The sequence below is a fragment of the Danio rerio genome, chromosome 7, assembly GCF_052040795.2.
Source record: "Danio rerio strain M-AB ecotype USA chromosome 7, GRCz13ab, whole genome shotgun sequence".
NCBI classification, from domain to species: Eukaryota; Metazoa; Chordata; class Actinopteri; order Cypriniformes; family Danionidae; genus Danio; species Danio rerio.
In genome coordinates, this window is record NC_141027.1 from 69,697,830 (window position 1) to 69,715,000 (window position 17,171).

A 17,171-nucleotide genomic window follows, 5' to 3' on the forward strand; every position below is an offset into this window, starting at 1 on the left:
TTTTAAGGACAGAAAAATACAGTTTGTGCCCCGGCGCATGGTCTAACGGGGTTGTGCTTATTTTCCTAATGAGTTATGGGTGTGTTTTGAGCATAACATGTTATAAACTATTCAGAGTCTCATCTCCAATTCCCTTTAAGAGTCAGTTGCGTCGCACCATGGTGCATTTGCTATTTACATGGCGGAATTTGTGAAAAAACTGAACAATTCACTACCACGAAAAGTTACACAAACCATCTACAGCGCAATGATAATAAAACAAGCTTCCACCATTCGGCCTCTTTACTCTCTCTTTACTTTTTACTCCTTTACTTTTGTGGAGAAGGAAACGGTGTTGTACTCACTCCACTGAAGACATCCATTAGCCTACACATTTATTTTTGCTTGTTGATCCCAAAGATTTGTTTAAAAACTATTTTAAATTCAGTTCTAATTTGCAGAAAACTAATAAATGAACAATAATAATGTAGTGTGGTATATATAAAAGTTATATCCAAACATACGTCCTGTTCTTATGCCCCTTATGGGGATGCATACGTGTCCAAAACCTGACAAGTGGACAAACCTTAACTTGTTTTAATTAAAGCAAATATAAATATGCATGTAATAAATACTACTACTAATAATAATAACATTATACTAATGTAAATTGTCATGAATAAACTCAAAAAGCCCACCGAGGGGAGGCATGAAGGTAGTGGTTTTTATATATGATGTAGAAAATAATAATTTTTGTAACATTTTAATCCTTGAATTTTTCCATATGTAAATATATTTGTGTATTTCTGCACATCCTATGTGTATTAAGCAATGTGTAAGCGTTTAGACCTGCATAGACACATAACTAATGTGCTCTGTGCTGGACTTTAGACCAGTTTTTAGTTATTCAGTGGTGCGGTCTATTTCAGTTCTTCAAAATAGCATCACGCCAACAATGCGCCTTAACACAACTCCTTTTTAGACCAGCACACCCATAAGTCCACAGACTATTGGAAGGTTCTTTGTCAGTATGGTTAAAAAACACTGTAGTATTTACTATAAATTAATATAATATATTATGAAGTGGATGTCTGACAGCTGAAAATAGAGCAGTTATCGCAGCCTCTGTTACTTTTTACATTGCACTTACATTTTACATATTTGTTTGCATTTATTATTATTTTAATTTGTCTAGCATATGCGTTTCTAATTTCTGATTCTAGTGCCTTATTAATAAATTGTTCAAATGACTATAATTAAATTAAGTATTTTTAAGAATAAACTATTATGTGTTCTTTGAAAGAGTGTGGTCTTAAAATGACAATAATATCGTTTATTGCAATATAATTTAGTGCAATATATCGTACGACAAAAAGTAGATATCGTGACAAGCCTACAAGCGTTTTCTCCATTAGTGACCCAGTGTCGAGTATTCGTTGCTCTAGAAACCTTATAAAACACCCCTGAAAAAGCTGGTGGACTGAACTTACCCAGTAGGCACAGTTGCAATAGTAAATTCTCATGACTCAGTTTTTTGTCTGTTTTCTTGTATCTCAAACAGTCAAGTTAAATTAGTGATTTGGTGGCTTTTCTGTTAAACAGTGGATAAACAGTGACAGAACTGACAATCTGACTATTGAGTGGATTGTCCTCTCCAGTGAAATCACACAAGGGTCTGGCTAATAAACTTTAATGGCTCTTTCGATCCAATTCTCCATTCTGTAGCATGTACTTGTGTACTTACTGTAGATTAATGTCTGGGTCTAGCCACTCAAATAAGATGTTGTGTTCGTGTGTGTGCTTGTGTTCACAAGCCAGCTTCCCATTACCCTACATGTATTAATCTACATTTTTTTGTAGCAAATGAGAAACCAATGATGAGCATGCAAAATTTAGAATTAAAAATGTTTTGGATTGTGTGTGTGAAGTTCACTTGGGGTGGTTTTTGACTTAATTTTGTTAATACCCTACTGAATAAACAGCTTTAACCAGCCTTGGCTGGTTGGCTGGTTTTAGCTGGTTGACCAGGCTGGTTTTAGAGGGGTTTTGGACACTTCCCGTCTGGTTTACATTAGTCAGCCATTAGTCTTAGCTGGTCTGGCTGGGAGATTACCAGTTAAAACCAGCTTGACCAGCCTAGCCAACCAGCTTTTAGTAGGGTAGGAATAATGGGAGATAGAAACTCATATGGCTAATAAACTCTGGCACAGCCAAAATTACACCTGCGTGACTAATCAGCTGTCACTATTACGCTTGTCTTGTTTTCTGATGGTTGCTAGGTTAACAATACTACAATCAGCCACTCTAAAAACGTTTTTCTTTTCTTTTTTGCGAACGTTGAAAAGATTCACCTAATGTTAGGATGGAAACCCAGCTATTGGTGTGTGGCGGGCCTTCAGTGCTTTTGTAAGGTCTGAGATCTTATGGCTCAGCTCTGCTTCCCGTGTAGCCTTTACACCAGCGTAATGAATCATTCAGCAAATGTTGCTCTTGGACGAGCTTGTTGGAAAAGGACAAAACAGAGGAAGAATATAACAGCAGGGATGATTCACATAGCCATCAATAACTAGTGACTTACTCACTGGACCCTTTCCTTTAAAAAACAGCATTGATTCTCATTCTTGTCCAGGTTTATGCTAGTTAGTGCATTTAAAAAAAGTTAATTTGCCTCATATATATATATACGTATATATATATATATATATATATATATATATATATATATATATATATATATATATATATATATATATATATACATATATATATATATATATATATATATATATATATATATATATATATATATATATATATATATATATATATATATATATATATATATATATATTACAGGTGGGCACTATTTTATCTAGATTAATCTCACTGTAATCTTGGAATTAATCTAGATTAATCTAGATTAAAATGGCTCATTTAAATTTTGCCGAAGGCATTCAGAATATGTGTGCTACCCAAATAATGAATAAATATATGTCTTTGAGAAAGGTTTCTCAAGCCAGGCTGCGCATTAGACCAGGGGCTCATCTCTGATTTCCAAAATACATCACAAACTGCTTGAGAAACTGTTCTACTATGATAATTGGTGATGAAAATAAATGATTTACAATAAGATGTTCTTGTGGTTACTTACTGTTTATTCAGTTAAACATGGATTTTGAACTGTAGGCCTACATAGGCTCCAAACAGCGTATTTTTATTTTTGTTTTTATTTATTTATTTATTTTTTGACCACTTTAATCTGTAATCCTTTAATCAGTGACTCTTTAAGTCATAACTGATGATGTGACAATAAAAGTGATTTGATTTGATTTGACCAGTCCTTACTCCTTATTTGCGTCTTATACCCCAGTTTATCACGGTTGCATAAAATGAAGCGATCATGAGTTACAGTGAAACTGTAAAACTGCAGTTAAAGTCACCCAAAATTACAGGAAACTCTTACTTGAAAGCACTTGACATAAACACCTATATTATATTATTGTCTATTAGGCAAATAACTTGATTAAAGTAAGTGAAAGATCCATAAGGGCATCCTGCTGATTTGATTCAGAAAGGCATTTTTTGTCAGAATGCTCACCGGTCAGGTATACATCCATGCTAAACTATCAAGGTGAAAGTCATCATAGCTTACGTAGAATAGAACCAGCTCCCAACCCAACTTTGGAAAGATTAACAGCGAATTAAACTTTTTAAAATGTGGATAGCAGAGCTTTCCTAGTCTAGGGTATTGTTTTTCTATTCTTTAGTCACACTTTTTTGCATGACTTTTGCATACTATTTTTTGACGGATAAGCTGTACAGTTGGAAGATTTCCTACATAATTTTGTCTCATATCACACAGCCTTTTCATGTAATAACTTGATCATTATTTAATAAAAAAATTAAAATCAATATTTAATTCCCAGGAATCATTTATTGGATTTATCCATTATGGTTATTGATCACTCTGTGTCATCATAGAGGGACAAACCTGAAACGATCTGTTTCAGCTGTTTGCAAAATAAACTCTCACAGTTTCATAAACAATTTCATTCATTCATTCATTAATTTTCTTGTCGGCTTAGTCCCTTTATTAATCCGGGGTCGCCACAGCGGAATGAACCTCTAACTTATCCAGCAAGTTTTTACGCAGCGGATGCCCTTCCAGCCGCAACCCATCTCTGGGAAATATAAACAATTTATTGAATCTGTTTCATATTTTTGCATTTGTAGCTTCGGTAATCTGAGTGTGTCAAGTAAGCGCAGGCTGAGCAGCCTGGTGAAGGTGGCAGGCAAGATCATTGGTTTTAACCAAACTGGTCCAAAGGTAATTTACCATAATTATGTTCTAAAAGAGAGCTTAGAGGATTCTATCCACCCCGGATCTCCCATTGTACTCTGTGTTTCAGCTGTTGCCATTAGGGCGTCGTTTTAGAGTTCCTATTTGCAGGACAAATAGAACCAGAATTTTTTTTATAATGGTGGCCATTAGGTCATTAAATGAGTCCGAGGCGAGAGAGATGCACCTACATAATGATGTATGGTATGTTGTGTGGTACATGGAACTTCGCCTTTGTTATGGCACCTTGTGTTAGGGTTCTGCCACTCTGGTCTTGTAAATTTCTTTTTTTGGTGGCAGAGCCCGGGCACTAGCTGTCTTGTCCTGTTTCTGTCTCTGTGTGCGCGAGCCGTCGTGGGTGTACGCTCCCGCTTGATTCGGCCGCGCGGGCTCTGCGTCCCTCGGACGCGCGCGCTCTTGTACTCTTGTTCGTGTTTTCGTCTGTCTGCGGCGTGGTGTTTCATTCCCAGCGTCTCAGTCTAGTTGTTTCGGTTTTGGTCGACGCTGGGATGAAGCATGCACGCTGCGTGTGTGAGCGCACGTTGAGTTTTAATTCATCGCATGCTCGTGTCTTGCGTCTGTTGTCAAAGCACGTGGCTATGTGTTTACATTGTGGTCACGTGCTTTTGTCGTGTGCTTCATTGTTGTGCTTGTGTTGTCATGAACATGCGGTTAATGAGTTCTCTCATTGGCTGCATGTTCTTGTCCTGTTTTACGTGAGCGCATGTCTTGTCTCTGTCATGCGCTCTCCCGTCTATTGTCTAGTCCCACCCTCCTTGTTAACTCATTATTAGTTTGTCATGTTCACCTGTTTGTGTCAGTTTTCTTTTGCTTTATAATCCCTTCATGTTTTCTGTTCTGTGCCAGTTCGTCGTCGTTATTTCCATGTCCTGTGAGATCCAGTCCTGTTTGTCCTGCCAGCCCATCCAAGTTTGTTTGAGTGTTTGTTTTATTGTTATGTTTTTCCCCCTCGGGGTGGATTTTGTTGTCCTTTTTGTTTTATTTTTATTAATAAATACCATCTTCTGTTGCATTTGAGTCCTCGCTTCCTCATCCTTCCTGAAACCCTGACACCTTGCTGCAATTTTAGTTTCCCTAAACGGGATAATAAAGTTGAGACTCTGAGCTAGCTTACATTAATACTTGCATGTGTTGTAAATGTATTGTGCGACATAAAGATTTGTCTTGTTTTTTCTTGATTGGCTGGAAATGGAGGAGCACTTACACTTAGCGGACAGAAGTCTCTCCTAAATGTTTCCTTTAAGAGTATGAAAGCTGTCCGGCTGTAAAAGCCTGATTTTGTATATAGTTTAAGCAGAGATTAAAAGCCCACAGTGTGCTCTTTCTGTGTCCAGTTATAAAGCAGAGCCTGTGGAGATGAATGAATGCCGTTCTCTGTTCACTGAGAGCTAGCGGCTGATAGCATCTCTCGCTGCATGCGCTTGTGCATTAGGAGACAGTGAGAGTATGGCATGTCTGTAACGGCTAATGTTAGACAATGGACACCCCATTAATTCTCTCTGTTTGTCTCTCACAAAGACTTTCTCATGCCTGAGTTATTATGTTCTACTTCAAGAAATCCATACCTGTTTTAACTTTAGCAGTAATACTAATGCTAAAGCAGCTGTGTCCAAGGCAGCAAGATGCCGTGTCTTGTATAACCACAGTGTTAACTTCAAGAGAATGAAAAGTTGCTCTAAGACTCTTGCTTTAAGTTTATGTATTGTCATATCCTGCTCACAGGCCGTCTTCCTGGCAGCTCAGGCACTCGAGAGACACCAGAGAGTCTCCGGCATGTGTGAACACTTGTGTGCCATGACTGTTTTTCAGCACCATCAGTTTCATTTACAAATATTAAATGGTGAAATGTGCCCTTGGGTTTTAGACGTCCTTATTTTCAGCTCTAAAAAGCTTCTTGTAGAAATCTCTCAGTGCCGCAGAACGATAATTAACAATTTTAAAGTCAACATGATATTAAAATAGGCCGTATTTACTTTTATAATCCACGTGGTGTTATTGCGGTTGACTCTTCGGTGTGCATTATTACAGCGCAATTAATCAAAATGCAATAACTTTCTCCACCCTAAAACAAATAGATCACACAGACAAATAATGTTAGCCTACAGGCGAAACGCTCTGTTGTATTGCAACATTTCAAAAGCTTTGGCAGTATCTGCTAAAGTGAATGCTAATTCATATGCGTACTAATTTGCTTAGACTTAATATTAACCCTCACAACACATTAGTTTGTCCAGGAGTAAATAAAAACATACATACATACATACATACATACATACATACATACATACATACATGCATACATACATACATACATGCATACATACATACATACATACATACATACATACATACATACATACATGCATACATACATACATACATACATGCATACATACATACATACATACATACATACATACATACATACATGCATACATACATACATACATGCATACATACATACATACATACATACATACATACATACATACATACATACATACATACATGCATACATACATACATACATACATGCATACATACATACATACATACATACATACATACATACATACACACAAACACACATACCTACATACATACATACCTACATACATACATACCTACATACATACATAAATACATACATACATACATAGATGCATACACACATATACAGTTAAAGTCAGAATTATTAGCCCCCCTGAATTATTAGACCGCTTGTTTATTTTTTCCCCAATTTCTGTTTAACGAAGTGAAGATTTTTTTAACACATTTCTAAACAGAATAGTTTTAATAACTCATTTCTAATAACTGATTTATTTTATCTTTGCCATGATGACAGTAAATAGTATTTGACTTGATATTTTTCAAGACACTTCTATACAGCTTAAAATGACATTTAAAGGCTTAACTAGGTCAATTAGATTAACTAGGCAGGTTAGGGTAATTAGGCAATAAGTTACTGTATAAGGATGGTTTGTTCTGTGGATTATCAAGACAAAATATAGCTTAAAGGGGCTAATAATTTTGTCCCTAGAATTGGTGTTTAAAAAACGTAAAAACTGCTTTTATTTTAGTTGAAATAAAACAATTAGACTTTTTTGCCAAGAAAAAATATTATCAGACATACTGTTAAAATTTTCTTGCTCTGTTAAACATCATTTGGAAAATATTTAAAAAAGAAGAAAAAAATTGATGGGGGCTTATAATTCTGACCACAACTGTATATATATATATATATATATATATATATATATATATATATATATATATATATATATATATATATATATATATATATATATATATATATATATATATATATATATATATATATATGTATGTATATGTATATATATATATATATATATATGTATGTATATGTATATATATATATATATATATATATATATATATATGTGTGTATATGTGTGTGTGTGTGTGTGTGTGTGTGTGTGTGTGTGTGTAGTTGAAGTCAGAATTATTAGCCACCCATTGAATTTTTATTTTCTTTTTTACATATTTCTCAAAATTAATATTAGATATAGATAATTAATATTAGATAGATAAAAAATAATTCTCAAATAAATTTTTCTAAAATGGTGTTTAAGGTAAATCACAGGAAATAGTAAATATGTCTGATAATATTTTTTTTCTTTTAAAGAAAATTTATTTGTTTTATTTCAGCTAGAATAAAAGCAGTTTTTAGGACCATTTTAAAGTCATAATTATTAGCCTCTTTAAGCTATTAATTTTTTTCAATAGTCTACTGAACAAACCATCATTATACAATAACTCCCCTAATCACCCTAACCTGCCTAGTTAACCTAATTAACCAAGGAAAGCCTTTAAAGCTGTATAGAAGTGTCTACAAAAATATCTAGTAAAGTATTATCTACTGGCATCATGTAGATAAATCAGAAATTAGAAATCAGTTATTAAAACTATTTTGTTTAAAAATTTGTTGAAAGAAATCTTCTCTCCTTAAAACAGAAATTGGGGGAAAATAAACAGGGGGGTAAGTAATAATTCTGACTTCAACTGTATAGTATTTAATTGCTTTAGTAGAAACCTAACTGAACAAAGGTTGATAAAAACACATGGTTGTTAAAGGCTTTTTTCACGGTATTAGATTGAGAAATCGGAGAAGTGCAGTTTACCACAGTCAGTAGTGGACAAAAGACTTGAACCCTATTTAAATGCCAGATCTATTTAAATTACCTGTGATCCGATCAACCAAAACACATCTTATTACTCGGTATAAACATGAGAACAGTCATGTTTACATTGCTGATTCCCTGTCTCATCCATGTTTGCCATTTTTGATGTTCCCATGGTAAGCTAAATAAACAAGCCTACGTATGTCGCATGATTGCCCTGGTTGAAAAGCCGTGCACTGGAGCACGCAATGACAAAAATTAGATTGATTAAATCAAAAAGGTGTTCAAATTACATAATGACGAGAAATAATAAAGATCACACCACAAACACATAAAAACGAAAGTAACGAGGCCGATTTAAAAATGTAAGGAGTAGAAAGTACTGAAGGGCGAGGCAGTGGCGCAGTGGGTAGCACGTTCGCCTCACAGCAAGAAGGTCGCTGGGTCGCTGGTTCGAACCTCGGCTCAGTTGGCGTTTCTGTGTGGAGTTTGCATGTTTCTGTGTGGAGTTTCCTCCGGGTGCTCCGGTTTCCCCCACAGTCCAAAGACATGTGGTACGGTACAGGTGAATTGGGTAAGCTAAATTGTCCGTAGTGTATGAGTGTGTTTCCCAGATGGGTTGCGGCTGGAAGGGCATCCGCTGCGTAAAAAACTTGCTGGATAAGTTGGCGGTTCCTTCTGCTGTGGCGACCCCGGATTAATAAAGGGACTAAGCCGACAAGAAAATGAATGAATGAAAAGAAAGTACTGATATTTGTGTAAAAATGTAAGGAGTAAAAGTAAAAAGTTGTCTGAATAATAAATAGTGGATTAAAGTACTGATACTAGAAACATCTACTTAAGTACAGTTACAAAGTACTTCCCATCTCTGGTGTTGCCCCATATATCTGTTATCTGCTTCCAAATATAAATAGTTGTTGGATATTGCTATGAAAAAAAAGAGTGCATTCCTATTGTGTAATTTGCTTTGAATGAGACATGATGGTGATGCTGTTAAAGAATTCAAACATGAAGAAATTATCAAAATACAAGCTCTTGCACAAAAAGTGGAACAATTAAATTTCAGTGCAGTCTTGAATGTCATCATGAGTTTATAGTCATTCTTTTTCTTAATTGTCTGTTTTCAGGTATAGCGCGGTTCCTCAGTCAGCCTGAGATGGCGTCGGTGCGGGTGGGCGACAGTCAAGTGTTGAGCTGTGAGGTCAACCCAGACCTGGTGTCCTTCATCCGCTGGGAACAGAATAAAGAGGCGGTGGAGCTGGACCACAGAGTCTTCAGTCTGCCCAGTGGAGCTTTGGTTATTAGTAACGCCACAGAGACAGACGCGGGTCTGTACCGCTGTGTCATCGACAACGCTGGACCCACCAAGATCAGTGAAGAAGCACAGTTACACATACTGACAGGTAATTATTGCTAGGTTGTGATATATTGGTGATGTATAAACATCGGCTGATATATTAGTGTGATAAACAAAATTAGGCTTGATATCTTTTTAGTAAATGAGAAAACAGAGGGCGTGGCGTGTTTTTTTTTTTTTTTTTTTTTACTGCAAGCTTGGATGTAGTAAAGTAGGCATTTCATTCAAAAAGGTTAGGAAATTGGTATCCGGAGAGTTATTACAACCTAACAGACACAACCTCCTCACCATTTCTGTTTGTTGTCAAAACTGAAAGTTTTAGGGGCGTGGCTAAGTATGTTAGCCACGCCCAATGCCTCAGACAGACGTAATCTGGGCGTTTTTGAGGGAGTTCTTAAGCGCCTGTGATTGACCACGCACTCAACAGAAAGAGCTTTGATTGGCTCTAACGGTCAGTAAAGTTAAACGGCCGTGACACTCTCTGCTGATTCATTAAGATGATGCAGTGGAGAAGACTCGCTCGAAAATGTTACCTCATGAAAACACCAGCAGGTCAAAGGGGCCACAGAGAGTGAGAGAGAGAGAGTCTACAGCAGAGCTATTCAATTGGCAGGCCGCGGGCCGAACTCGGCCCCTGAGGCAATTTGTTCTGGTCCTCCAAATAGTGTGATCAAGACATCAAAAATAAATTTAAGTTAAGCTAAAAAACAGCCGCTATAGTAGGGCTGGGCGATTTAGCAAAAAAAAAATCTAGGTTTTTTATAAAGTTTGACCGATTCACGATTTCGATTTTTAATTTAGTTATTTTTTTTGTTTTTTACTAGTCTTCTCAAAACATTACAACAGCATGACTGAAGTAACACTCTCTTTATAAGTAACTTGAAAAACCATCTGGTTAAGGAACATTGTATTTTTAATGGCCATGTCATACAAAAATCAGTCAAGGTGTAAATAAATGTAAAACAAATTCACGAGTTAAATAGCGTTGCTGAAGATTTGAATAAGAAATATTTGTGTAAATATTGCAGTTGCAGGAATACAGAGGTATTTTTGCTAGTTTTGCTGAGCCTAGGAAAGATTGGCTGTCAGCTCGGCTTTGACTTTGTCTTCTGATTGAATGACAGGTTGTAATGCTGCTGCCTTTTTCTTAAAAAGATACAGTGGAAAAAAAGGACTGAACATGGAAACTGTAAAGCCTAATTTAACCCAATGTGTGAAGTTGTGGATGTATAGCAGGAGCAAATACAAGCACCAGATGTGTGTCTAATATAAAATAATACATTGAATCTATTTTTATTTTTCACCCTTTTAAATACTGATCATTTGATGCGCTTTGCTCCACTCTCTTTTATGCTGCCTGATCTGTCTGGTTTTCAACTAGGTCCGCTAAATGACGTCATGGGGGCGGGTACTTTCATTTTTACTGCTACAGTCCCTCACCTCTGCTCGTGTTCAAACCAAAAGATCGGCGCGGTTTTTCACATGGCAGGCTTTTACGTCCTTCATACATGTTGAGATCGAGTTTATCGACTTGATGAGGGAATGTCTTGACAATCCACAGAGACGTGCAACAAGTAAAATCCTACATGACTTAACAGGCAGTCAAGCGCCGCGACACCGCGCGGACATGACAGTTTAAACTTTCACACACCAAACGCGCACATTGACATGATATTTAACATGAAACTAATCAGATGGCGCTCTGTGGTGCGGCTGAAATATGAACTGCTTCGTGAATCGTGGATGGGCGGCGCCGGTGTGTGTATAGAAACCTGTTTAGAATTCTATAATCCATGGCGTGGTGCTGTGCGGCGCGTCGCCGAGAGGCGCTTCTGGTGTGCTTCCTGCTTCATACAGAGAGTGAACCCAAGCGCTTTGGCGCCATTATAATGTATTAAATATATATATTTTTAAAAATCACGATTTCTCGATTTCATTCAAAATTAAATCGTCTTAAAACGTAAATTCGAATTAATCGAAAAAATCGGAAAAATCGCCCAGCCCTACACTATAGTTATGAAGTGACGTGCGTCTGTTTAATACAGCACAAGCTGAAGTTAAAGGCTGCGCAGAGCGTGAGTCACCTGACATTAAGCCAGTGGCGCGGGCAGCCAGAAACATTTGGATATGTTTGTGGAAAAGGTCTTTTGTACAATGCACTGATATCGTTATTATGGATGCAACGATTAGCCGACTTCACTAATAACCGTGCTCTAATTCATTGCGGTTAAATAACCGTAAAGACTTCCCAGCACTGAGTTTCTTTTGCATGAAACAAAACTGCTGCAACTAAACAAAGTTATGCTAACTGTGTGCCAGTTTAAAATTCAGAGATTATACCAAGGCTAATATGCATGCACATTGGATTAACTATAACAGAAGGCCGTTCGCATATTCTGTCTTTACCGCGCACAAGTTCGTTATTTCCAATGTAGACGTGCACATTTTGGGAGTGGTGTGGTGATGATTGACGCACTCGCACCCTCCAGGTGCACACAGTAGAAATTATCTCATGCTGTAGTGGTGAGAGTTGTGCGTGGCTTTTAGTGCAATGTAAACAAAAGATACGTTATTATCATAAATTATTATTATTCATATAGAAGAATTATTGAAAATTATTAAAATGATTATGTAGGTTATGAACGCAGATGACAACAACTGTTCATTTAAAATCTTAGCTAATACATAGCTAAAATTAGCATTAGACAAATACGATTTTTTTATTTATTCTTGTTTTTATTTATTTATTTATTGTTCTTTCATTTATTTTCATTGTAAAATTATCACTCATGTTTAAATCCAAAACTTTTCCATTTATTTTTAAGTTCAAATAGAAAAATGGACTAGTGTTTGTTTTTTATTGATATTTTGGGCTGTATTTGCTTACTGAGCAGCAATAAACAACACTCAAATATAAGCAGTTTTCTTGTGATTTTCTAAACTAGTAGTGTGGTGAATTTATTAAATGCATAATAATCGTGATAACCGTGAAACCTTGATTTTTTTTCACGCTGTAATCGTACAACCAAAATCTATAATTATTGCATCCCTAATTGTTACGCAGTTTAAAACATAACATCTGAATGTGCCTGAATGTAGAAGAAGCCTACTTAAGCATTGCACTGCTTTTGTTGTGCTTTGAAATACATTTGAATATGTTCGTAAAAAAGCCACATTGTACTGTGCACTGATATTATGTAATTTCAAAAAACAACATATTAACATTTTAATGTAGTAAAATACAACATGGGTGTCTTAAGGAGCAAAAATCCAACATATGGGCTCTTATATGGTGTTGTGTCATCACTTATATTGCAAGTCATATCTCTCCGGCCCCTCATGTGGGATGCTTTTCATGAACTGGCTCCCATGAAACACTAATTGAATAGCCCTGGTTTACAGCTTTCATTTTGTTCCTAACTGGGTTCACAAGTAGCCTAGTTACTTCACAAGCAGTGAATTGTGCCCAGTTATCTGCTTTTTAAGTAGTTAGAGCATTTTAATTACTCGTGGTCTCCTCCCTCGCCATAGTAAGCTACCACCATATAAGGCATACGTGATAAATGACATCAGTACAATATAACCGGTTATGATTATTACTAAACCAATATCAATCATTTTGTCACCCCTTATATGTACAGTTAAAGTCAGAATTATTAGCCCAACTTTGATTTATTTATTTTTATTTTTTAAATATTTCCCAAATTAAGGAAATTTTCACAGTTTGTCAGATATTTTTTCTTCTGGAGTTTTAAATTTTTTAAAAGCCATTTTAAGGATAATATTATTAGCCCCTTTAAGCTATATATTTTGTTGATAGTCTACAGAACAAATCATCATTATACAATGACTTGCCTAATTACCTTAACCTGCCTAGTTAACCTAATTAACCTTGTTAAGCCACTTTAAGCTGTATTGAAGTGTCTTGAAAAATATCTAGTCATTAAAAATGAGTTATGAGAAATTAGCTATTAAAACTATTATGTTTAGAAATGTGTTGAAAAAAAAAATCTGTCCCTTTAACAGAAAATGGGGAAAAAATAAACAGGGGGGCTTATAATTCAGGGGGCTAATATATTGTCAAATATATTATCATAAATCATTTATTTTGGTTGCAGTTACTCACATTTAATCTTTTCCCGGCACTAATTTATACTTATAAATATCATAAAATCTTAAAATAATGGTTTGTAATAACCAAAAAAAAAGAAACTTTTAATTTTAGCTTTTTTGTAATTACCAATATACTACTGCATGGCCTGTAAAAGACCAATTGTACAGTATACTGTGTCTTTATTTAAAAAAAAAAAAATTCAAATGTTTTAAATTAATTATTTATTTGTTCAAAAAGAACAAAAACTGAGAATAAAAGGAGACATTGATAGCTGACACTGAAATAGGCACAACTGCATGAAAGAGAGAGAGAGAGAGAGAGAGAGAGAGAGAGAGAGATTTAAAGCTATGTGTGGCGTTATCAAAGAGAACAATGTGATTTATGTTGAAGTTAAGGGGGAATGAACTCCTTTGAGGCAGATATTCAGCATGCAGATTTATTTTTCCAGGCTCATAGATATTAGATAACATAAATCAGGCCCAAAGCAGCGTCACCTGCTGAGGTTATCACACTAAACCTGGAGCACAAGCCAACATGTAAAGGAGCAAATAAAACACCTTTTCTTCCTCCTCGCTGAGATAAATAAACAATGAGTATTACAGCCTAAAGGGTTTAATGTAGTCTGTAGATTGTAAACATTAAAATGCATTCTATAAATAATGTATGAGAGATGCAACGATGTGACAAATTCACAGCATGATTATAGTGACTAAATTTATCACAGTTTTCAGTATTATCACAGCTTTGTTTAAATGACCCAAACATGTTGAAAAATGTTTCACACTTATGCAATCCACCAAGTTTTTTTTTTAAATCAGATAAAATAAAAAAAAATAAAAAAAGAATTAGCAGTTTTTTGCAATTTTTGTGGCAAACATTAACAAATGTCTGTGCGTTTTGGATTTGTTTACTTATACTATTATTTCACGTTTTGATTTTATAGGTACATCTTTTTTCTGATTAAAGATATTGTTTGTTAAACCTGTACCAGTTTTTAATAATTATGGGTAAAATAAGCAAGGTTTAAAAGATTTACATTGTCAAAATGTTTTTAAACATTTAAATATACTTTAAAAAAAAAAAGCTAAATGAAAAAAAAAAAAAACTATTTAAAAAATTTTATGAACCATAAATTTCACAAATTGTTTTCACTTAATGTTGGTTATGCCTGTGAATGGACACAGTTAGTTTGCATAAAATCAAATTTACAATGTTTATTTTGCTTGCGAACAAATCTAGCAAAGAACAATTCCAGAAACTACATAAAAAAAACTAGAAAAGGAAGAAATCTCTTTGAATTTTGCAGAAATATACACAGCAACCTCTGGTGGATTTACAAGAAATGGCATGCATTAGAAAACGTGGGCAATTAGGTATTTTTTGTCAAAAAAAAATGCATATGTGACCTCTAGTGAATTTGAGAAAATAAAAGAAGGACAGTGCCAGAAACCAGGTAAAAAATAATAATAAATAAAATAAAAGCAATGAAAAAAATCATGGTAAAAGCACACTTATTTAGTTTGCTTCTGAAAACATTATAGGTTGGGTTAGAGAAGGGGTGGGTGGGTCAGTTGATAGCAAGCTAATGTATTTTGCACAACAAGGCCGTCTTCTCACAGACACGTGCGAGAAGGGTGTGTAAATGCGATGAGCAAACGTGATATTTGAGATTCACAGAAATGTACACAGCGTCCTTTGGTGGGTTTACGATAAATGGCACATATGTAAAAACATGGCTATTTAACGTATTTGAGATTGTCAAAAATGTAGTTGTCAAAAATGTAGCTGGCCTCTAGTGCAGTGGTCCTCAACCTTTTCTTCTCCGCGCACCGGTCAACGCTTGACAATTTTACTGCGGACCAGGGGGAGGGGGTAGCTAGGTGACCATCAACCGTTCTCAGAAGAAGACAAGCTGACAAAACATTGCTGGTACTGCACTGCACTGCAAAACACTGCAGTGTTTGGGTGTTCTGTGTTTGTCTGAGATTATTAGTCTTACCGAAATGTGTATATTCCATATAAGTGGAAGCTGAATGGTCAGGTCTTGTCATGTGACCTGCGGTGCGTTTACTGGATTCATTCAACTTAGTGCATCTGGTCTGGAAGGCGGGAAGAGCGTCACGCCGTATCATGCCGCTTGGAAATTACGAACTTGTGCAAACTCTAGAAAAGTGGGATCTCCATCTGTTGATCTTCTACACAGCCGTAGAGGATTCATCTGGTTCATTGACAACTGGGTTGCGGATCCATTCCTCGGCTGTTCATGGGTCCTTCACTGGGTCTTTTCCCCTTGTTTTTTACTCATTTTGCTTGCTCGTGGGTTAAATTTGGGCCCTCCAAGATGTAAGCGAGAGAATACTGTCATTTTTCAAAATAAATGACTTTTCCAAATAAAAGATCGTTCAGACTCAGATAATAAATAAAACGGAAATAATTATACCAATTGATCCATGGACCAGTATCGATCTGCGGCCCGGTGGTTGAGGACCACTGCTGGATTTGTGAAAAATAAAACTGCAATTCTTATCCCTGTGCATCTATTTTGTGGTTCCCAAATATGTAGCCCTGGGCACATATCTTCAGTAAGCCTGGGTTGAACAATACACTGCTGACACAGATCAAGCAAACCGAACGTCTTTGAGAGTGTCAGAAATGATTTACGTTTGTGATATTGTGTTTTGTAAGCACTGACTGCATTCATTTCTCGATTTTGTGCAGAAACGGGTGAGGAAAGGACGCTGGAGTTTCTCCAGGAGCCTCAACATGTGTCTAAACTGGTCGGCGAAAGTGTCCTGCTCCCCTGTGTGGTGACGGGATATCCCACTCCTGAAATCACATGGATGTACAAAGACCAGCTCATTGAGGACAGGTAGGCAATGACGTCTTTTTTTCTTCTTCTTTATCTTCAGGCAGCGTTTTAGTCTTCGCAGATCTCCCGAGTGGATGGAGACACTGTTATTAATAGCTGCCGAGCTCTGAATCAGACAGTGATTTCCACTAACAGGTCATTGATTCCTCGGCGTGACGAACATGAGCTTTGAGTCCCGCTGTGGCAGCAGTGTCCACTTTTAGAGATCACTCTCTGTGTATGTCTGCTGTTGGGCTGGCACACTGCCCCGTCCCAGCTGCCCGAGGAAATAATTAGAGTGACGGCGCCCGCCTGAGAGGTGTAAATGCCAGTCAAGACTGCTGGTGTCT

General features: G+C 36.2%; 1 protein-coding gene across 50 annotated transcripts in view; it reads left to right on the forward strand.

The window, feature by feature from the left end:
- neo1a (neogenin 1a) overlaps positions 1-17,171 on the forward strand; it is a 328,844-nt gene that overhangs the window by 178,041 nt on the left and 133,632 nt on the right. For all 50 annotated transcript variants that reach the window (NM_173218.2, NM_001328497.1, XM_087258719.1 and 47 more), the window contains 2 exon segments: positions 9,630-9,905; positions 16,692-16,842. In NM_173218.2, coding sequence (NP_775325.2) covers positions 9,630-9,905; positions 16,692-16,842 — 427 coding nt within the window.